The sequence below is a fragment of the Telopea speciosissima genome, chromosome 5, assembly GCF_018873765.1.
Source record: "Telopea speciosissima isolate NSW1024214 ecotype Mountain lineage chromosome 5, Tspe_v1, whole genome shotgun sequence".
Taxonomy (NCBI): Eukaryota; Viridiplantae; Streptophyta; class Magnoliopsida; order Proteales; family Proteaceae; genus Telopea; species Telopea speciosissima.
In genome coordinates this window covers 6,086,789-6,108,999 of record NC_057920.1, presented here as the reverse complement: position 1 = coordinate 6,108,999, position 22,211 = coordinate 6,086,789, and the positions used below count along the sequence as shown (strand labels likewise).

At 38.8% G+C, this 22,211-nt stretch overlaps 3 protein-coding genes across 5 annotated transcripts in view; all 3 read right to left on the bottom strand.

The window, feature by feature from the left end:
• The window catches only part of LOC122663388 (peptidyl-prolyl cis-trans isomerase Pin1-like), a 30,755-nt gene extending 16,605 nt beyond the window's left edge, over nt 1-14,150 (bottom strand). Inside the window, exons 1-2 of one of the 2 annotated variants that reach the window (XM_043859064.1) lie at nt 13,799-14,150; nt 8,827-8,967 (exon numbers count right to left, since the gene is read on the bottom strand). In XM_043859064.1, coding sequence (XP_043714999.1) covers nt 8,843-8,967; nt 13,799-14,141 — 468 coding nt within the window. In that variant the 5' untranslated portion in view covers nt 14,142-14,150 and the 3' untranslated portion in view covers nt 8,827-8,842. Of the gene's footprint in view, nt 1-8,809; nt 8,968-13,798 lie in introns of those variants that run through there. The other variant, XM_043859063.1, reaches the window with a different exon arrangement.
• Nucleotides 524-4,904, bottom strand: LOC122663386. Of its 2 annotated transcripts, none has more exons than XR_006333105.1 (7): nt 4,688-4,904; nt 3,671-4,282; nt 2,982-3,169; nt 2,188-2,426; nt 1,908-2,107; nt 828-922; nt 524-732 (listed from the first exon to the last, which is right to left on the bottom strand). XR_006333105.1 is itself a non-coding variant. In XM_043859061.1 (7 exons), exons 1-7 carry the CDS (start codon nt 4,844-4,846, stop codon nt 634-636), a joined length of 1,623 nt encoding a protein of 540 aa, XP_043714996.1. In that variant the 5' UTR covers nt 4,847-4,904; the 3' UTR covers nt 524-633. The 2 variants fall into 2 exon arrangements, 1 of the variants encoding a protein (XP_043714996.1); XM_043859061.1 differs by having other exon boundaries at nt 828-953.
• A 5,159-nt stretch (nt 14,151-19,309) lies between the features above and the next one.
• Nucleotides 19,310-21,530, bottom strand: LOC122661032. The gene is made up of 3 exons (XM_043856332.1): nt 21,379-21,530; nt 21,216-21,281; nt 19,310-19,578 (listed from the first exon to the last, which is right to left on the bottom strand). The coding sequence occupies exons 1-3, from the start codon at nt 21,424-21,426 to the stop codon at nt 19,531-19,533; spliced, it is 162 nt and encodes a 53-aa protein (XP_043712267.1). The 5' UTR covers nt 21,427-21,530; the 3' UTR covers nt 19,310-19,530.
• Between the last annotated feature and the right edge of the window lie 681 nt (nt 21,531-22,211).

Here is a 22,211-nt window from a genome sequence, read left to right as displayed (position 1 = left end):
TTAAGAGTGGTTTCGATGCATGATAAGTTGCGAGAAAGCCATTTAAAGTGGCATGAATATTCCAGTACGGAGGGGTGATTTAATTTAGATTGAAGGAGGTAAAAGAGCTGAATGCAAGCCTAATGACTGTTAGAGAAATGAGGACAGACGTGCATAGACTAGTAACAAGTATGACTTTAATTGGAGAAAAATGACCCATATAACGGACCCCATTTAGTTGGGATAAGGCTGAGTTGAGTAGCCGACATTATTATTCTGCTATCCCAGCGCCATTAAGTAACACAGAATTGGGTATAAGGCAATCCCTTGTGCTAAATTGAAGTTTCTTTGGTCTTACTAAAGGTGGTACTCACAAAAAATGTAATTCAATGCTTCTTATAACCAAAGCAGTCACATTTCTCAAAATTATGGATTGAAACAAGAGAGATTTTTAATTAAGAAATACTTCAATTACAGTTACAGAGTTAAAAAGTTTAATCCAAACCAGAAGCTGCTGTAGCCATTACAATCCTTTTTTCTCTTACATTTGTACTTCGCTATTTCTTATTTATCATCTACATGAATCTCATTAACTGAATAGCTTTGCTTAGAAGCACAACACACCCTTGGATGCTGTTCATCTTTCTAACCACACTACCGATTTTCTCGTCTAGCTTGGTTTGGATCAGTGACCATGTCCATCATCATTTTCTCTGGTGAATCCTCCCAACTGCCAAAAGTTTTCAAGTCCACCTACAAAATGGGTAAACAAGAAATTGAGGTCACTTCATCTCCATTCACCATTTAAGTAAAAAATGTGAAGATTAATAGTGTCCAATCTAAATTACCTTGCGCCTCTGCTCGGTAAATAGTTGCTGTCTCTTCATATAGGCATTTTGCTCTTCCTTTGCCTTTCCTCCAGCTAATCCCCATACTTCAACCCCTACAATCGAAGCTTCCAGAGGTAGAAACCCCTGAAGTATATGCAGGAAATCAATAAACCAATAGGTAGACAGTTTTCATTCCAAGTCTTATTTCTAATGGACTAGAAGATCATGCCAATTATGGTAATTTCTAATTTTTTTTCCGGGTGGGTGTAATTTCTAATTCTTAACACGATAGGAACGGCATTGTACAAAAGAGAATCTATGCAGTAAGCATTTAGGAACCGTTAAAGATGCACAAGGCTAAATTCAAATTAAGAAACCAAAGAATGCAGTAATAAAGACAACAATAATATCGCCAAGGATATTGTTTGTACTGAATAATAATAATATCATTTTAACTATCCAATCCATACACTTAACATCTACAGTTTTAAAAACCAGCTGAACTACTCGCTGAACAGGATAAAATTGGAACCACCGTATCCTCAGTCTGGTCTTGTACAGACTGCCTTGTCAGCAACCAGAATCAAACTGGACGGTTTCCTGAACCAGGCATCTTGTAAAACTGGCTGGTTGTGATCACTGGTTTCCTCTGGTAAAAATATATTATAAGGGCAACCTTTTGAGGAATTGAACCCAAGATCGTTTATTCAAATGGTGAAACACCAACCAGCCAGTGGTTGCCTTTGATGCATATTGCTGCATTTCCTATTTGATAGCATCTCATTTTAACTCAATTTTTTGTTTGTTTCTTTTGAGCGGACAAAACTGGACAGAACCGGAACCAAGCCCCTTTCGGTTTGAAGCAGGTCCGGTTTTAAAAACTATGCTATCATCTGCTTCTCCATTTGGATGGTTCACTATGTTTTCCCTGATACTCCAATAGAATAACATAAATCAATAAATTTTGCACTAAATTTTGCATGATGGAGGTCTTCTAATTTTGTGATGATGAGATTAAAGAAGAGAAGCAAATGAAGTTTGGTCTAAACTTCCATATTGCATCTAAGACTAAACCACCATTTTAGTGCACAGCTATACCTGATTTGGGACAAGGGGACCAGGTTGATAAGACTTGTCCACTGCATGATGACGAATTGTTAGTCTGGCAAAATCTTCATCGACAAATATCCTTTCATTCCCAATGGTTCCTCCAAAAGCAATGCCCACAGGTTTGGGATGTGGATCATAAACTCTGCTAGCAGGGTGTAAGTGGCTGTAGACAAAGTTCTTCTCCTTCCCTGTTGGAGGTTCGGGTCTTAGATCAGCCACTTTCAGTACAGAAATGCAAATAAAATATACTTTTTTTTTCTCCACATACCAGAAGATGAGAAGACATGGAAAAATGGGCTTATAGAATAGAGGCAACCGGAGCTTCCATAGAATACATCTCTATTTTCAAAACCTTGCTCTGTAAGTATCCCAATCACCCATCTCATGACATTGCCATCACCTCCATGGACATCTCCTGAGCTAGCAGAAACCAGAATTAGCAACGGCCCATGGTAACCTTCAATGTTTGACCAGAATCTGTTCAATCCCTTCCCATGGATAGCTGACCTGCATGTAAGTGTTGGCCAGAAAATAGGTTGAGAATACTAGTATGTAAGAATTGTTTTTCTCTTCTTAACTTGATGAATAAATGTAACAAATTGTTACAACTCAACAACAATTGGCAACAATGTTCAATTTTATTGGTTGTTTAGGTTGGTCAGGACACCACAGCTACTCATTTTTAACCCCATGAAAGTATGAGAGAATCCTAGCAAACATCAGCAGAATGATCTAGTCCATTACCATAGAGTTCTAATAGACCAGGTAGTTGGCATTATTAAATCTATAATGAGAAGAGAGGACTAAAAGCAAGCAAAGTTTGAAACTCTAATGTTCTTGGTGCTAAAACTGAACTGCGTAACGCAACCAGATAAAGTCAAAAGAGTACATTAATATGCACTTGTAATACACACATAATCAGATGACAAGATTTAATCGATAACCCACTTTTGTACAAAATCATTTTTGGATCATACATTCGTCTATCCTTGAGAATTCTGTCACGGGGAATAGAAAGATGGCAACTTTCCAATCAGAAGCTTTGTATTGAGGGTGACTAACCTGTAGAGAAGGTTTTCAAATACTCCATTTCCATCTCTATGAAATGGTGCCTTCAAGATCTCTTCACTTAATTTGCTTTTCTGAGTAAGTGAGATGGCCCAGGCCCTTCCACATGTCAGAAGATATGTATCATTTGCCTCTGTCAAAGAAATTTCACCAATTGATAAATTGGAAGATCCCAACTCATCCTGTTCATATTCAAGAAAGAAGCCACATCTAAAAATTGCATCCAAGGATCTCTCGATGTTATTATGGCCCAATTAAATCCCAAGCATAAGGATTAGTTTGAATTTAAGGAGAAGAGTGAACAGCAACAAACAGGTTTCCCAAAACTATAAACAAGTAAATTAATTAATTGACAGGAGGACAGGGAAGCAAAAGGAAACTAGAACGTGAGAGGCAAGTATGGAGACATTAATTAAGACTAAAAGATGTTTGTATCCCACATAGATGGTACAAAATTTTTAGCAAAATTATGACAGTAAATCACTCACACCCTGGTCTTCATTAAAATTCACCATGGGACCTTCAATTGATGTTTTCCCACTAAAACCATATACTATCCCAATATGGAGTTGTAGCCTAAATCCCCAAAGGTTGGAACAGGCTATGATAGTAAAATGAATCAGAATCAAATAGTATCACATATTAGTGTGATCACTGTTGTAGAAGAAGAATAAATATGGTACCTCCACAGCTGCACATCTTTGGAGTCTATCATGGAGATACTGTGTCAAACAATGTACAAGACCCGGGACTGTTGTCAAAGCCCACATATGAAGCTTTCCAGCAGGAAGTCGATGTTCCAAGCTCGAAATGCTACAGTCCGACGTATTTAAGTCATTTCCAACTTCAGCACAAGTTACAACAGCTGACAATACTAAATGCTTTATATCCGGAATATCTAATTTAGTCTTCCCTTCAGAAACTCTCAAAATTTTCGAGCTCTGTGACATGACCCAGCACACCCACAGAAGCATTAGAGCATCACTGGGCACTAAAAAGCCACTAATTTTACTATCGGCGTCATCAGATTCGAATTCCAAGTTTGAAGGATTTCCAGCTTTTGCACTGGTCACAGCATAAAGCCGGTATAAATTGTTAAGAGACGTCGATGTAGTCTTCCTTCCACAGCAACTAATATAACCCCTCAAGAACTCAATCCAAGTAATTCCTCCTTTATCCACCCTGAAAAAGATATCGACAATAGCTTCGCCCAGATGATCTAGCAGCCTTGGAAAGCATTCAGGTGTTGAGGTTGTTTCATTCGTTGGGTTATTGTTGGTGAAAGAGAAGATTTCCTGTGATACATGAAACATTGGGAATGAGTTGGGACAAAAGCTAAACACGAAGAACAAACTATGAGTTTCATAAATGATCAAAAGTAGAAAATGTGTTGTTCTATAAAGAAGAAAGCCAACAAAATAAAGGGGAAAGAAAATTGAAGTCCAAATAGCGATGGAAATTTTTGGATTAAGCAGCATACAGAGAGATTCAAACGACTAAATATATGTACACGTTTCCCCCTTCCCTGATCGATGCCAAACAAAATTCAGTAGCAGATCATACCAAATATTAAAAAAAAAAAAAAAAAAAAAAAAAGTCAATGTGAATTGTTTGAGTTGAAGCACAAAATTCTGATTAAGAAATGAAGAGAATGAGGGGGAAATGATCAAGAATTAGAGAGTTAGGTTATTAGTCGTAACCTGCAGACAGACGAAGGGGATGGCGTTTGTTTGAGGATCGGAGAGCTTAGAGAAAGCATTGTGGAGTATGGGGAGAGCTCCTGTGGAAGCGGCCTCGGATTCAATCTCTCGTTGCTCCTGCGAGATATGGTTCTGCTGTGTCGACGACGAAGCTCCCATTTTTCGTTGCTTTTCTTACTGTCACTGCGACGGTGAATTGGTGGCGGTGGTGGTGGTGGTGGTTTTTTGTGATCATCGTGACTCGTAAGGGAGAAAGGAATCCAAAATCGGGAAGGGGGGTGGGGACGTGGGGCCAGGGGTCACACTTCTCTTCCTCATGAAACCACATGTCTCCCATCCACCGCCAAACCTTTCAACCCAACCAAATCGTTAAGCCAAAGGTCGGTTTCGATCTTGTTCGTTTGGTTTTTATGAATTTTTATCCGCTGATGTAACTGGAGCGTTGCTGTGCATATCGTGTGGTGTAGCAGCTAAGGGTATCAAACGGTTTGATTTCGAGTATTTGATTTGATTACGGTTCTAATTCGATTTTCAGATACGGTTCCAATTTCGGTTTAATTCGATTTCGGATTACAGTTCTAATTCGGTTGCACACTTGACGAGTTGAAGTTGAAGAATTGAAAAAGGAAATTGAGAAAGGGAAATAGATAAAACCTAGAAAATGGAATATGAAAAATCATTAGGTTAGATGGTTACCAAAACTACAAAGAAAATTCATAGAGTTTTTTATTTTCCCCTGTGAAAAGTGGCATATAAATTTCATTCCGTTGGATAATTACCAAAAAAAACAATAAAAACATAGAAAAATAGAATATTTAAAGTCATTTGGTTAGATATGGTTACCAAAAAATTTAAAAGATATATGGTTTTGGATTAAGTGGTTTATTCGGTTCGGTTTCAGTTCAAATCGATGGGTCTTAGCATGAAACCGAAACCGAATTAGAATACCATATACTAGAACCGAAACCAAACCGAATTAATTCGATTCGGTGAATTCGGCTCGATTTCGGGTTCGATTTGGTTTGGACACCCTTAGCAGCAGCGGCCATGTGTACACAATGGCAGCAGGGTCCGATTTTTATTGGATTGGCCTTCTTTTTGAAGATCCAAGAATTTTGACTTTGTAATGCTTTTTAACCCTTTAATTGACATAAACCCAAGAAGTTAATAGAAAGACAATGATGATGCGTTAGTTAGGGGTGTCGGTTGGTTCGGTTTTGGGTTATCGGTTCGGATCTTTATCGGTTCTGACTCTAAGGTATCAAGCCCATAACTGGACCAATAAGTTTACTGGATCCAAATCTGAGACCCAGGACCGTTAACTAATGGGTGGTCCGATTCTGGTTCTTAATCGATTCCAAATATTATTTAACCCAAAACAAGGACAATAAAAGTTTTTTTAAGAAAACGAGAGCTTCATCATACATAGATGTAGTTGTGTGAGCTCAAAATAAAGACATTGATGCATATATATAAATAAGGAGACAACTTTAAGAGTTCATGATTTCCATTTCAAACTCAACTCATACAATGATGACTTAAAGAGCAATAAAAGAATGACACTTAAAACCTTTCAGGGTTCAGATTTCTAATTTCTCATTCAATTTGTTTACATATCATCCGATTCCAATGGTTTCAACACTACCGGGTCCTTAATGGGCTATCGATTCTAGAACCGTTGGGAGCCCAGAACAATAGTATATCACTAGGACCAAGTCCGTCCCAATAAGCTATTGGGTAGTCAGATTTCGATTCCTGTTGGTTCGGATCGGTTCCTGTTTCGAGTTCTGGTCCTAAATTGACACCGCCGTTAGTAATGAATCCTTCAATTAATGAAATTCTAAAGAATGAAGTAAAGAATGGCTTGCTTATGGTGAACAAGCAACTGAAGAAAACCCGTGAAACACAGGTTTTGCTTCTGCATAAGAAAGGTCTGGGTGTCCCAAATCATTTAGAATGTAGTTAGCTCAGATTGAGCCTAGTTGGGATGTGTGTTTACTATATTTTGAGATCATTGATGTTTGTTGTAATGTTCAGCATGAGGGATGAATTATTCCAATGAGCTCTTTTGCTGGTGGGTTGGAGAAGCCCTTGCACTACACTCTGCACTGTTTAACTTCACATCTGAAAGCATGGACAACATTCAAGTGGAATCTGACAGTCAAGAGCCCATTATTCTCATTAACAACCCTTCCAAGTCTGCCCAGCTGGGGGCCTCCCCTATCATTCATGAGATTAGACATTTGGCAACTTATTTTGTCTCTATTTCATTCACTCATGTTAATAGGGAGTTTATATGCATTGCTGATTCGCATTCAGATCGTCTACGGCGTCCTGCTCAGAGCGACCTGAGCGACGCATAAACAGGGTGCCCTGCAATGACCACCTTACCCCTGCCAGGGTCCTGCTGATTCTCTGGATTGGAATACCTTCAAATTCGTGTAAGACAGTTTGACCACATTCCTATCTTTGGCTATCAGATTTATGTATCTTAAACACCTCGTCTATGACACGTTCTAATCTTCGATTAATATGTACCATACCCACAAAAAAAATCATGAGAAGTAAGATATTCTAGATGAGTTTTATTGGGTAACTGAAACCTAATTTCCATTGTCTCCCTATTCTTCTTTTGTTTCTTGTGGGTTCAATTCGACCGATATTCCCTTCACTTGTGGTAACGAGTCCAGTCTCATGGCTACATTACCAGTGCAAAAGTTCTTCTTCCATCTCTTGTGGGCCAAAGAAAATTCCTGTCTTTTATTGTGAGATCTTCTTGTACCCATATCTTCCATTGCTAACGGAACTAGAAGGGGTAATCCGTCACCTTGGTTTTAGGAGTTGAGATTGGCTCAACCATATCGATATTGATTGACATTGATCCTAATACTTAACTGATCCCAAAGCGGTAGAATGGTACGGATCAAGGGTAAAATAGTAAAAGAAACCCAATTTTTAAGAAAAATCAAGGGCAAAACTGTCCGATACAGCTCCACCTATAACAATGTCATATCGATTTTTTAGATGGCCGATACGATGCATCAAATCCATGCTCATGGCCACTCTTTTTTAGTGTAAGATCATATTTTTCAATTTATTCCTACATTACTATTGTTGGATCCGGCTCCTTAGAACGCCCGCCCAGGGAGGTATCCGGCCCCTATGAAATGACCAAACCTCCCTGTTATTGCTGGGTTGGATCCTCCAACTCCCGCCACAGCTGAAGGACAGCCAGGTCCCCAGGGAGTTCCCAAGGGTATCCAGTAGCTGGGTTGTGCCGTACACATCCCAACACATATCAGTCAACCATTGGAATGTGTACAGCACAATCCAACAGTTGGATACCCCCGTGGGTGTAGAGGAGCTCGATGCGTTATTGTTAGGGACTATATCTCAATTAGAGGTCCATTGACCTCCTTCGCCTTCATACCGTGGGGTTTTATCTATTATTACATAATAAAAAGCCTTATTCAGTACACAAGGCTCCCGCGCTTAGCAGGGTCTGGGGTTTTATCTATGACATACTCATCATAAAAAGGCTCAACTAATAAAAGAGGTTTCATTGATTTTTGCTATTTTATGCACTTAAAGATCGAAAAATGGCCAAAAAAATGAAGATCCTAATGCATTCGACCTCTATTCAGAAGAGGGCCGCAAGAATCGACCAGATTCTGGATTGGTATTGACCCATTTTGACCCGAATTGGCTGATTCCCCTGATTCAATTCCAAGTTTTAAATCCATGAGAAACAGGTGTCGAAGAACATATGCAAAAACAGCTATTGTTGATCATGAATCGTTTCCAGATAAGAAGAACGAAATAAAGTCTCAAAATATAATTAAGCATTTATGAGAGTGGATTTCAATAGAAAGAAGCAATCTGAATGGCCATAATAAGCATTGTAAAAGCATGGCCCAATTTACAGCTCTTGCTGATCATGAATCGTTTCCACATAAAGTATATCCAAATACAGTCTCAACAATAATAATATTAAGCATTTTATGAGAGAGTGGATTCCAAATAATAGACAGCTATCTGAATGGCCATGGAGCATTTAATAACTAATAACATTGGCTCAATTGCCTCAAATGGATGCGCGGAAAGAAAATTAGTTCTGTTAAAACAAATAGACAGTAGCCGTGCTTGGATCAACAATCAACCAGTTCTCATTATTATATGGACACCACTATCGGTATCCACAATGTCACTTATATCTCCGACTTTCAGAGCATATGTTGCTTCTTCGAAAGGCTTCTGCATCTGCCCTTTGCCAAAAGGACCTGCAACAACCATCAAAGGCAAACTTGTATCAAGGCTAGTAGTGCATGTCGTGATGATAGCTTGTATAATGAAAACTAGTTATTCCATAACGTTTACAGATAAGCAGATGGATGGTGGAGCTTTCCTCTTCACCCCCTTTTCTTTTGGGAAGGGGGGGGGGGGTAAGTGATGGATGGGGGGGAACTGATAAAATAGAAATTAAAAAAATAAAATAAATAAACAATACCACTATTTTATGATAACATTCACAATACATATGCCACAAGAAAAGAACTTTGTAATTTCTAATACATGGGAAGTTTTGTTGATAAACTTTTAGAGGTCATCTGGTTTGCAAAATAAACATGTTCAAGGAATTTCTTTAAAAGATTAAAGAGGCCAAGTCACATCCCTTGGGTCGCATAAGAATGTAGGCATTCCCAGAATTCACATATCAAGTATCATTTATTGATAGCTTAGCTTTTGTATATACGAAAGAATGCATCGGGCATATTTAGCTTTCAAAATCCATCACATATCAATGGATCGGAATTTGGAATTGAGAAGCTATTCTACCAGCATCTCTAACTCATAACCTAGTCTTTGTTTATCTTTTTTTTTGGGTAAAACCTAGTCTTTGTTTATTACCTGAACATAAAATTTTACTTGGTATCTAAAAATTCGTGCTGGAACTGATACATGTTATTAGCCCAAATCTTGGGGGATCCACAAGGCTGAAATGGTAATGATAATTACACAAAAATACAAAAATATAATATGGACTTGAATCTTCTTTCTTCTTGGTAAGGTTTCAACAGGTACTAAGCACATCTTCAAGACTTCACGGAAAAACTCTTGACTTTTATGTATGCTATAAAAACAACCTAGTACACTGCAAAATTTCATACAAGTCAATTATTAGAAACAAGGGAAGAAAGAGGTAGCCTCACACCTCAATAAAGCCCTAATTGAGGAATACCCAAATAGGGGAAACGTATGAATTCCACATAAATGGAAGAAATTGTGATCAAGGAAATATGCACATCTATCTTTAAAACATGGCTGTCACTACTCATGGTATTGGGCCTTTTGCCTTCTAAGGAGATGGCATAACGCCTCAACCATCTCTATAAGCTCTGCCAGTTACTCCACAGGCTTTGAATAACAAATCATTAATCACTGAATACGTGACAGAGACTTGCATATGTATATTTACCAAAAACATGGCTGTCACTACCCAACATTTCCCCTCCCCCCCCACCCGAAAAAAAAAAACACCCAAAAACCAAAAGAAACGGAGGCTGTCAAACTCCTTCAGAATGGAAATATTATCTTTCAAGCATTTCAAATGATCCATAGAAAGTTTCTTAGACATGAATTTATTGCATGTGGTTGATCAAAGATATAAAGATTCTCTCCCCCAACTTTAGTCCTTACCACTAGACAAAACATTGGCAAACTCATTACTTGGGAAGGCTAATTTTTAAGAAATAGCTCTCTTATCAGAGTTTGTACAGTATAGTCAGCCTTTAATTTTATTATCAATAAAATCATTCTTATCAAAAAAACAGAAGCCAGATCCTATAAGTGTTTAGGGACTGCAAAGTTCAGTTCTCCAGTTTGCCTAATTTTTCAGATTAAAATATTAGACCCAAGAGTTCCTCTTAGGGTAAAGCTGGAGTTGTCACCTGGAGTTCTGAGATTGGTGACAGGTAGATTCAAGCTATCACCACTAGATGGTAACGAGGTTCATGGAGGATACACCTACTCTGATTAGATCTTGTGTTCATTAGCCCATAAGAGTATTTGTAGGCATGTGATTATTTTTTATTGTCATTGGCCCATAGAGTATCTGTATGCATGTAATTATTTTTCATTGTCATCAGCCCATAAAGGTCCGTGGATGCATATTTCCTTCAATCGCATTTAATAAAAGAGAAATGAGCAATTAAGACATCTTTTTTAGAACCTCCTTATGACTGTGGATGGCATCATCATAAAGCACAGACAGGGTCCCATCACCTCAACTCATCCGTCCAGAAAGTCAAAGAACAGTTCGATTCAAGCCATAGTTATGCATCCATTCCCAAAGTGGGTGGTTGACAATCTATAACATTGCAAAAAAAATCTTAGGAAGCAGATCTAAGCCATAAAATTAGATATAGAAAACTAATCATAATGCTCATCTATAAAATTTGGGGATAGCTATACCAATCTTATTCCCATATCCCAATATTCCGAATTTTGATCCTATTGTAAATTTCAGCAGACTACTCCTTTGCAGTGGTTTCTTCACTGGTCTTTGTTGCAAATAGATGAACCATCTCAATTGACCTCCCCTTGTCTTGTCACCTAATTGCGCTTCTTCAAATGCTTTCAATGAATTTCTGAATATATTGTTTCTAGTCCTGCCACTGAACTGAGGACAGGCCTTGGTGCAACAGTAAGGTTGCTCCATTGTGACCAAGTGGTCACGGGTTTGAATCTGGAAACAGCCTCTCTGTGAAAACAGGGGTAAGGTTGCATACATTATGACCTTCCCCAGACCCTACAGTGGCGGGAGCCTCGTGCACTGGGTAACCATCTCAACTACACTCAAGCAATTAAAGTGTCTAATTTTTTCTCTATTACCCAACATCCAAACCCTAAAGAATTGCTGGTATTAAGCCTTTAGTTTTAATGAAACTTGCTAATAATAAGTCAATCATGCAACACACACACAAGTTCCTCTCCACTTATCCACCCAGCCCATGATACCCTGAACCTTCATTCCACCCAAAGTACCCGAGGCAGATACAATATGAAATAGTACTGGTTACTTGCTCAGGCATACAACAAAGAACTGTCAGCTTGTAATACTAAAATTCTTACCCTTTTAACTCTACCAACTCAACTTAACAAAGCCTCTCCCAACTAAATGATGGATACATGAATCCTGTTTCACCACCAATACAACAACTCAGAGTTATCCAACTAAATGGGGTCGGCTACATGGATCCTTGCAAAGACAAAAACTAAAAGGAAAAGAGTACAACAACATTGACAGAATCTCAGGAAAATCCATCTATTTCAACAACTCATGAATCCTGTTTCACCATTCAACTCTATTTAAACATAACTTCTTACAAGGCCTTTTTAACTTTACAGACTGTATCTTAATACACTATGACATTTAGTGTATATTTGAATATCCAAGGATCCAAACTACTGTGGAAGACCTGATCTATGTTTGGAAGAAGAGCAGACAATTGGGCAGTATGGGAGAAAGGTTTATCACCTTTATGACCTAATTCTCGTGACCAATAGGGATTCAGGTCTCCACTGAGACAGTTGACTTTGAAATGACTCAAAGTGGATCCTTGTAATAGTGGAAATCCAATCTAAGAGAGCATGTTAAACATCAGCTGGCACTGTTAAGAAGCATCCATAACTGACAGGAGTATGAACTCCCAAAATCCAAACACAAGAGGGTGAGATGATATAGTGCATCAGTAACACCAGAGAAGAGGATAAAGGGTAATGCACTCTTTGTTCTAGTTCCTACTCCCTTTTTACTTATCATCTATGTAAAAACAGTCAGTCAAAATAATTAGTTAGAATGACACTTACCCAAAGAACTACCAATATAAGCCACAAAATTCCCACAATTAAAGTCAAAATAATCATTTGCACGAATTCTATCAATCTATCCTCTTAAATAGAGGTTCATAAGAATTGAATTAGTTTGGTCAATAAAACATAAATTGAATATGAATCACAGCATTATGGGCATCAATGTCCATCATTCGGATTGAATTGATCCTGATAGGGCCTCTGAGAGAGAGAGATGATATGCAGACAGTTGCTCAAAATGAAAGCTTTCTTCTTCAAACACCCCACCCCCAAAGAAATAGATTAACATGATGCAGAACTGACATAAGTATATAAAAAAAAGGCTAATATTATAAGAAAGAGAAAGAACAGAAAACTGTGAAATCAAAACTAAGTACGATAAAAGCTTAAATATATCCAGAGTCAAGAATAAGCACACTCAGCAGGAGAACACATAAGCTGACAATATTGACAAAAAAAGGAGGATAACTAACAATAAAATCTAGGAAGCAGAAATAACTTTTGCCTTGAAAGAATTCCCAAAGTAATTTGTTCCCCTATTAATTAATGCTATTAAATAAAACCCCCCAAGATATTCAGCATATTTAACAAAGCCATGGCAAAGAGCATCACAAAAAATGATCCAACTTTAGGCAGGCACCAGAGGGCTTCATCAATAAGTCGTAAGATTACCGCTGACAAAGTCATCACTCAATTAAGGGGAAAAAAATAATGGAGAGAAAAGAAAGTTGTTTAATTACGAAAGATCCTATTCACCAAGTTAAACATACAAAATAAAGAACATAAGAAATTACAGATACATATATTGAAACCATATTAATTGGTCCATATCGATTGACCACATGCATAGATCCTAATTTGCAATTTTCACAGAAAGAAGACAAAAGGAAAATGTTTAAAGCAAACTCTAACACTCGTAACCCTATTCTCCCCATTCTCAGTGCAAAAGACTTGATTAAGACTCATCACGCAAAACACTCTAATTTAAAGAAATCAATACAATTGCTACAAACTAAGCTGTTCAATTCAATTCATGGAAACTATAGGAATCTGTGGCCAGAGAAAGGACAGAAGTGCAGAGATCGAATTCCCCAGTGCGATTTAAGCACTGAGAAGAAACCCAAACTCTCTGGTACCCAAGAAACAGTAAACCGGAAAAAGAATCTAGAATCTATACAAAGCAAAAATAAAGGAGAAGGGATGTAAGAATGGATGAAGGAAAAGGAAGGAGAGGAAGACCTAAATCGCCGCCGCGTTTGGCGGAAGAGCAATCGGAGTAGCGAGAGGCGATGTCATCGAACTTGGCCTTTCCGGTGACGATCTCTTCACGGAGGGCCTTGAGCTGAGAGACGGCACTGTCCCTGGTGGTGTTCATGATGATGCTACCTTCTGGATCCTTCCAGGAAGCTTTCCTTCTTGAACCCTGGTGCTTGATGAGGATATGGGACGCCCTCACTTGATTGGATTTCGACATCTGGATCTTCTTTTTGTGCTGCTGCTTCTGCTTCTCTGGTCGATCCGATGAATCCGAATCTTTTTTCCTCTTTCGATCGTTCCCTATCTTTTTTTCCAGTTTCCACATACACCAAACAATTCTTCTTCTTCTTCTTCTTAAAGAGATAGATCGATCGATTCCTTCCGCCGCCTCGGATGTCTATCGTTAGAAGAAAGATTTAATGCAACTAGTCACTGGGGGACTTCGAAGAACTTCGCACTTGGCGTAATAACGTGAAGGGATACTATATAAGACTTGAAAAAAGGATAACCAGACAAGACACGCATGAGTAAACACGTGCGACAGGTGTAAACCTGTGAGAAGCATTCTCTCTAGGGCTCTAAACGGATCGGATTCGGCTCGGATAGTGCTATATCCGCATCCACATCCGATTAGCTATCAGACGGATTCTGATAGTGCTAAACGGATACAGACACAGATACTGATCGGATATTTTATCCGTTTACATGTCAATATAGCTTTTCGGATAGCTATAGCATATCCATATCTGCATTTGTTTAGCTTTCGGACGGATTTGGATAGTGCTAAATGAATATGGACACGGATACGAAAACCGGCTATTCATTTATACCCCTAAATTTCTCTCTACATCTCTAGGGTTGCATTCATGGTTTTAGTTCATGATATCGGTTCGTGTTTCGGTCATCTTCAAAACTAATACTTATACCGTAAAGGTATCGGCATGGATCGTCCCAATTTTTTTCTTAAAAATGGGATTTTTCATTGTTTTACCCCTTGTCTGTACCGTTTCACCAATACGATATCGGCATGGTATCAAGATTAGTAACTAGCAATAGGGATATTGATATGTATCGCCCATATCCAACGATCCAATACCAATACCTCTAACCATGGTTGCATTGCTATCAGGCCAATCATACACTATATTAAGGGTGATAATTTGGGATCGAAATCAAAAACCATTTTGGAATTAACACAGTTTGGGATCGATTGTTGGTGTTTTCTACGCACTCTCACAAGGCACCATGAGATGACATCGTTGTCCCCTGGGTACCTTGGGTAGGTACCCAGGCGTTCTCACACATTGGCCCAGACGTTTGTGTAGAGACCATGCGACCAAGTTGAGATCTCTTGCCCACTTACTTATAAGGTTAATTAATACTTATGGTATTAATGTTTAGGGGAAAAGATCCCAACGGCGCCACTTAAATCAGAAACTCCACATGGGCACCCCCTCCCCACCTAGATTACTGTAGCACCCATCCTAAAATGTGATAAATACCTTACTATTTACTGGTTTCCTGTAATAACCCCTCCAATGCCTGAAACTGCATACAAGCGTTAGAGGGAACCCTCTACCTAATGTTTACTACGTATGAGGAATTAATTCTCGGTATCAGATTGTGTTTTAGCCAGTTCCAAAACTGGTACTGATATTAATATTGATACATATTCGGTCCGTATCAATCGTATCAGACGTTTTACCCTCAAAGATAGCGATATTAAAATCAATTTTGACTATTTTACCCTCCATCCATACTATATCACTGATCTGGTATCAACTAGATATCGATATTAATGTCAGCCAATATCAATACAGATCGACACACAGCTGATCCAATATCGATTTCTAAAACCCCGATTCTAGGGCTTTTTCAGACTGATTCAAGCCAATTCCAATCTAAACCAAATCGTCATTGACAACCAATTACTACGTGTTTTAAAACCCTACATAAATTGCGTCATTTTACTTTGCTTTCACTTGTAGCTCGAAATGAGCACCACCATGACCAAATGATCAAACAAAAGATTATAGGGGAGATTTTATAATAATAGATGTCCTTTAGAGGAAATTACAAAGGGCAAGAGATTGTTGCTTGGTCACGTATTTCCTATACCAGTACGGGGACCAATGAGAGCATGCATAAGAGGCTGACCTTTATCCGCTCCGATATTGGAGGCGCCGTTGTGCGCATTGTGCGGTGCAACAACGGCCATGTGTTCATAATGGGGCTCACTGTGCACACATGTCCGCTGTTGCACCACACGATGGCACAGCAGCACTGCAGTGCATAGCAACGGATAAAAATTCATAAGAGGCAAGGTGGTAATTTGATCGAAAATGTGAGTATCCCAATAATATTATCCAGCCACAATAAAAAGGGTGGGTGAAGAAATGTGGATGAAGAGTAATTCGTCTATGATGATCCCTTTCTGCATCCACTGTATTTGAATGTGATAACTGTCACGCTGATCTGGCTTCTCTCCATGCCAACACAACACATTAAGAAGTCTAAATGGGTCTAGATTTTGTGTACAGGTAAACTCCTAAGTTCCCCATTCCAATATCAAATTTGGGATCAAAGAGCTTGTAAAGTGGCAAAATAGAACTTTGAAAAGCTTTAGGGTTATGAGAGAGTGCAAGAAAAAAAAAAAAATTAAGGGAAAATTATGTGATTAACCACACGTGAGTGACCGTTTGCAAAACTGTCTACGCTCTGCGACTACAGCAACGACAACCCACAGACAACAGCAACTACCTGTGTATTTGGGTTTAAATCAAGGTTTAAGCGACCAAAACCGATGGAGAAATCAATCTACGGCGATTTCGATGGCACATCTCTCTCTGTGATAGATCTCTCTCTGCGATAGAGCTCAATACCGGCCCTTTGATCTTTACCTTGACCCTAATTTCTCCAATCTTCGACCACTCCTCTTTCTCTCAACAATGATTCTCTCTCTTACCCCCAACAACGATTCTCCCCAGCCCCATTAACGTCTGCAACTTCTCAGGGCTGAAAGATAAGCAAAAGTGAACTCAGCCCTTAATTAGATTACCATTAGCTTAATTGAAACTAAGAATTCCTCCATGGGAAGTCCTTGTGCCTGTCCCCTGTTTTTGTGTTTTTTGGTGTAGAGCGATGACATTGCTGAGCTTAGAATGGCTCTCCAAGTTCTTGGATGGCTCCTGACATCAAGCTTCCTTCGTTTGAACATTGAAAGGTGTTGGGAGATTGATGACAAAGAGAGAAATAGAGAAAGACGGATGGGTGCTGGGTGAGGTGCGGAACCCCTGTTTTTCATCACTGAAGAGAGAAGGGTGTCCATTCATGGTAGGACTAGAGTGCAGAGTGCTTGGCTTTTAACATTGGAAAGAGAGAGCGAGAGGACGAGGGAAGGTATGGTTGGGAAGGACATGACCAACGCTTGCAGAGAAGAAGATAATGGTGGCCTCCCATTAGAAGTTAATTTAGGGAAAAGGGAGCTCTGTACTCCATAGTTCGGTACCTTTTTGTCCGATAAAATATGCATAGTGCCCCCAATTTGGATCCTCTACTGTCAAGCTGCCCAGTAGGACCGTACTGTCTAGGCACAGTGCTATACGCAATGTTCACCTTACCCCTACTCAAACACCTTGCCAGAGTGGGGGTATGACGAACATTGTGCGCCGTGCCTCGGTAGCATGGTCCTACCAGGCAGCTCAACAGTAGAGGATCTGGATCCGCCCAATTCGTCTTGTCCTCTATCGGAGTCCGTTGCCGCTATTGTAATTGCATGATGAAGAGAACAATCGGATTTAAAAGGGTCGATTATGGAGACTTACAGTATCGGCATGTAGGGATGCCTTTAAAGCAAGCCATGGAATGAAATAACCCCACAATAATCAAAGCTAAGAGTTCCAATCGATCTTTGGGTTCCAAAACAAACCCTAGATCGAATCTCCCATTTCCCAAACCCCAAAATCCAAAATAGAAAGGAGATAGAATTTAATGGCTTACCTAACCTCCAAGATAGGAGAACTCCACGTTTATGGCTCCAAGAGATGGGGTCTCAAGCCTCCAACTAAGCTTCTCCACCTTCTTCCTCCTTTTCTCCTTCCTGTTTCTCTCCTCTTTCTCCCCTCCACGATTTAAGTTAGATGGGAGAAATAATGAGGAATGAATGCTTTCTCCCCCTTTAGACTTATTTGTAGAAAGTGAGTCTTGGGTCTTTTAAGTCAAATGGATCAAGAGATAAATAGGTTGACCCATGGTTTTATTTGGGAATTAGGAATGGAATAACCCATCCTAAGGTCACATAGAGTTAAATGGGTCACCTAAGTTGAATGGATCATTAAACCAAATGGTTTATTTTAAGTTAAATGGATCAACCCATTAGTTCTAAATAGGAAATAAGATTATTAAAAAATGGAATCCACATGATATAAGGACACAAATCTTTCACTCGCTTCTCAAGACAAGCGGGACCCACAGACAAAATATCTTCTACTCAACTAAAATAACCCGAGAGGTCCAAACCTTGACCTGCACTTCGAAGACATCAAGAGAACGGATAAATAAATAAAATTAAGAGCTAGAACTTACTTCTTAGCCGTTATGGTTTATCCCCCATGACCCCGATAGTTTTCTCTACAGGCAAACCCGTACTGTGGTCAATAATTTTGTAGCTAAATTTGACCACCAGTGAGAACAACTCACCAGCATATATGACAACGGTAACCACACGTCACGAAAAAAAAATAATAATTAATTATACTCCTGAGATGCGGGTATAACATCTTCTGATTGAGATAAGGTCCATCCAAAAAGTTCCTCATCTATCAAATGTTTAAAATGTGAAATCATCTTATCAATGTTGCAGAAAAGCAATGAGCACATAGAAACGAATACCTACAATGGGTGTAGAAACTGATTGAAGAAAAGGGAGGGTGCTCACACCTAATCAACCAAACCAAAATGCTCGACTCACAATTGTAAGCATTAGAGTCCAATCAGATGAAACGAAAATATTTTTTTCATATATTATCCCCCCTTTTTTAATGGGCATGTTGTAGTAGAACCGTAGAACCCTTGGCAATGTTTTGAGAGATGAGTGTTTTCACCATACCAATACTTGATCCTTGGTTTCCAAGGTAGAACCCTTGGCAATGTTGATCCAAGCTCAATCTATTAATTGACCATATATTGATTTCACATATCACATCTTGACCATGGGTGAGCCACATCTCTTCACATATGCAAGCTTATTTCCTTCTTTTAATTATAAGCTTGGGGTAATGGCCCTTATACAAAAATTTTATATTCTGAATCACTGCTGGAGAATAGTTCAGTAGCAACTTAATTCCTCCACTGTCGGGCCATCCAAGCTTTCACTATTTTAGGTCAACATTATATATACTGTGGCCACTCAACACCACCACATCTTGTAAATCATGTCAACTTCCTGCAATGATGTTAACACACTATACACATTCAACAGGGAAAACAACAATTGATGAATAATTATTTTGAATTAAGGGTTTGTAAACATCCTTCTTAACAGCATCTCTTTCATCACTCATCAACCACTAGAAGATGTAAAGTTCAATCATAATCCATAGGCAGGGCAACCAACTTGAAAAATTGCAGAATTTTCAATGGAGTATCATGGTATACCAAAACTACAGTGTCTATCATTATGCATTATTGGAAATCAATAATGGGAGTACTGTACTTCAATGATGCCCCTTAGCCTCAGCCTTCATTTGTGATTTTGCCTTAGCCTGAGAGAGAAAATACATTGGTAAATAATGGGCAAATATCTATCTTACAGTAGTACAATAATGATTAATAAAAAATACATTCAATAATAAGGAAAAGAGAGGTTAAACGAATACCCAAAAAAAAAAAAGAATGGAGGAGGTTCTCTAATATCTAATATCCCTCTAGAATTAGACCACTTTTTTCAAGTACGGTATCTACGTAGGAAACATGTTCAGCATCTGAAGCTTTTTTGCAGGTCAATTAAGCTTCGCTTACCAGGGTAGATATGCTTAGAATGAGAAACATTATGGGCTTAGCATGATATACCTCATAAGCAGTCACAGCCTGATAGATGACATTTTAGAACACCCATCATGTGAATGTCCCAGTAAACCAACTAAGTCGCAAGGAACTGAGAAATAAGGAACTTTGCATTGTTAAACAGGACTCAATGTACCACTTAACACATGAAATGGAGGAGGTTTCTCTAATATCAAATGTCCCTCTAGAATTAGACCACTTCATTTCAAGTAGGTATCTACCTAGAAAACAGGTTCAGCATCTGAAGCTGTTTTGCAGGTCAATTAAGCTTCGATTACCTGACAGAGATGCTTAGAACGAGATACAGTATGTGCTTAGCATGATATGCCTAATAAGCAGTCACAGCCTGATAGATGATATTTTAGAAACACACATCATGTGAATGTTCCACTTAACCAACTAAGTCACAAGGAACTGAGAAATAAGGAACTTTGCATTGTTCGATTGAAGGTTAAACAAGAATGAATGTCCAGTTAACACATGACATGCTAGAATGGTCTATTGAAATTGCAAATTAAAAGAAAGAAATTGTTATATGAGCAAGAACATCCCCAGAGGATGACAGCTGCTTCATGGAAACCATTTGACAGATTATTAAGAGTATCTGCAAAACTGTCAGCTTTCCCATTTATTATTTTCTATATGTAGCTTATAGGCCCGGAAGGATTAAATCCTATCTATCCACTGGTCACAATATCACAGCCTGTGAAAAAATTCCTTCTTCCTTTTTCCTGCGCCATTCCTCTAATTATTCATACCAAAGAGCACATCTTAAAATGATAAATAAAGCAAACAGATTTCATCTGCTTAAGTTTTTCAGTAGAAATAGATGGTGGGTTACAATGATGACTCTATCCGAATAGACTTATTCGGGCACAAAGGTGAGAAAGGGCTTACTGAAGAAGATTATACTGCACCTAAAATGGCATAAATTTGCAGTAAAAGGTATACTATTTCCCCCAATTTTATAAGGGATCCCAAACACATTATCTAGAATATTCCATACTACCAACCTAATTACCAAGGAAAAAGTAATGTCTCTGCAGAGAATGTATCAGATGCCATTTCCGTTCCAAGTAGCAGTCGAAGCATTACGACAATAATATGATAATAAGTTATTTTGCTTCAAATCAGATCCACCATGAACCCTCTACAAAACATCATAATAGCCTACATTTCCAACAATTATCTAATGAAACAGAATTTCATTGATCGGAATCAAGGTCCGCCAAGAGAGTGACAATATAACAATCGATTAGATAACGAAAGAATAAGATGGGTTAAACAAATCCAGAATTAGAATTTGAAGAGATTGAGCAGGGAACGATGGAAAAACCTTGAGATACTTGAGTTTGACGCTTCCGTAGACGACACCGAAAGTGAGGGCCGATGCACGAGCCACCTGCAACAAAGACGATCAGACGGAGAAAAATAAGAAATTTGTTTGATAAATGCAACCGTAGCGAAATGGATTTTCCAGCGGAGGGGTGAGGGGATACCAGAGCGAGAGTGCTGGTGCCAGAGTAAGGCCCTGGAAGCGGCGCCATGGAAGCTTTGGGAGGGCTAGAGAGAGAGAGAGAGAGAAGCCAACAAAACCCTCGGAGAGCTCAGCACTTAGACCTGGAAAAGGGTGATTGAGTTTGAAGTGAGACTAATTCACCAATTTAATTCTTTAGAGTGCTCTAACCCAAAAAAAAAAATAAAAAAATCTCTAGAGTAAAATACCAAAATGCCTCCAGATATCTGTCTATAATGACGGTTGTACCATTGACAAGTAGAAATACTCTTTTGGTCATCAGGGGCATGATCAAGTAAACTATCGTTCATGCTCCTCCGACCTCAGATCAGGTTTTTTGTTTTTTCAAGCTCTTTGTGCTAACATGTGAGCATCCATAGCTACTGAACTATTGTCTTCGAGTCTGTCCAGATTTCATCTTCGATTCTCCCAGTTTTTCCGTTCGTAAGATGCTTTGTCGAATCAGTGTCTTAAATGTAGGTCTTCATCCACTAAGCTTTAAAAATCAGGACTGGTACATGCCTACATGGGATCTGCCTTCATCGATTCAAATTTGAACGGAATTGGTGCAAAATCGGCTGAGAATCGATTGGCATTGGCCAAAAACCTAGAAAATGAAATTGGGAAGAAACAACAAAGATTTCCCTAATTGTTATTTTTGAGCTTGAGTCTTATAGATCTAGCTATAAAAGGTAATTTCCTTTGATTTTCTGCTATTTTAATAACAAAAACAAGGAAAAAATGATTAAAAAAAAACAGGGTCTGCATGGACTAATTGCTGATTCAAAAAAGGTTTTGAGAATTGGACAATCTGGA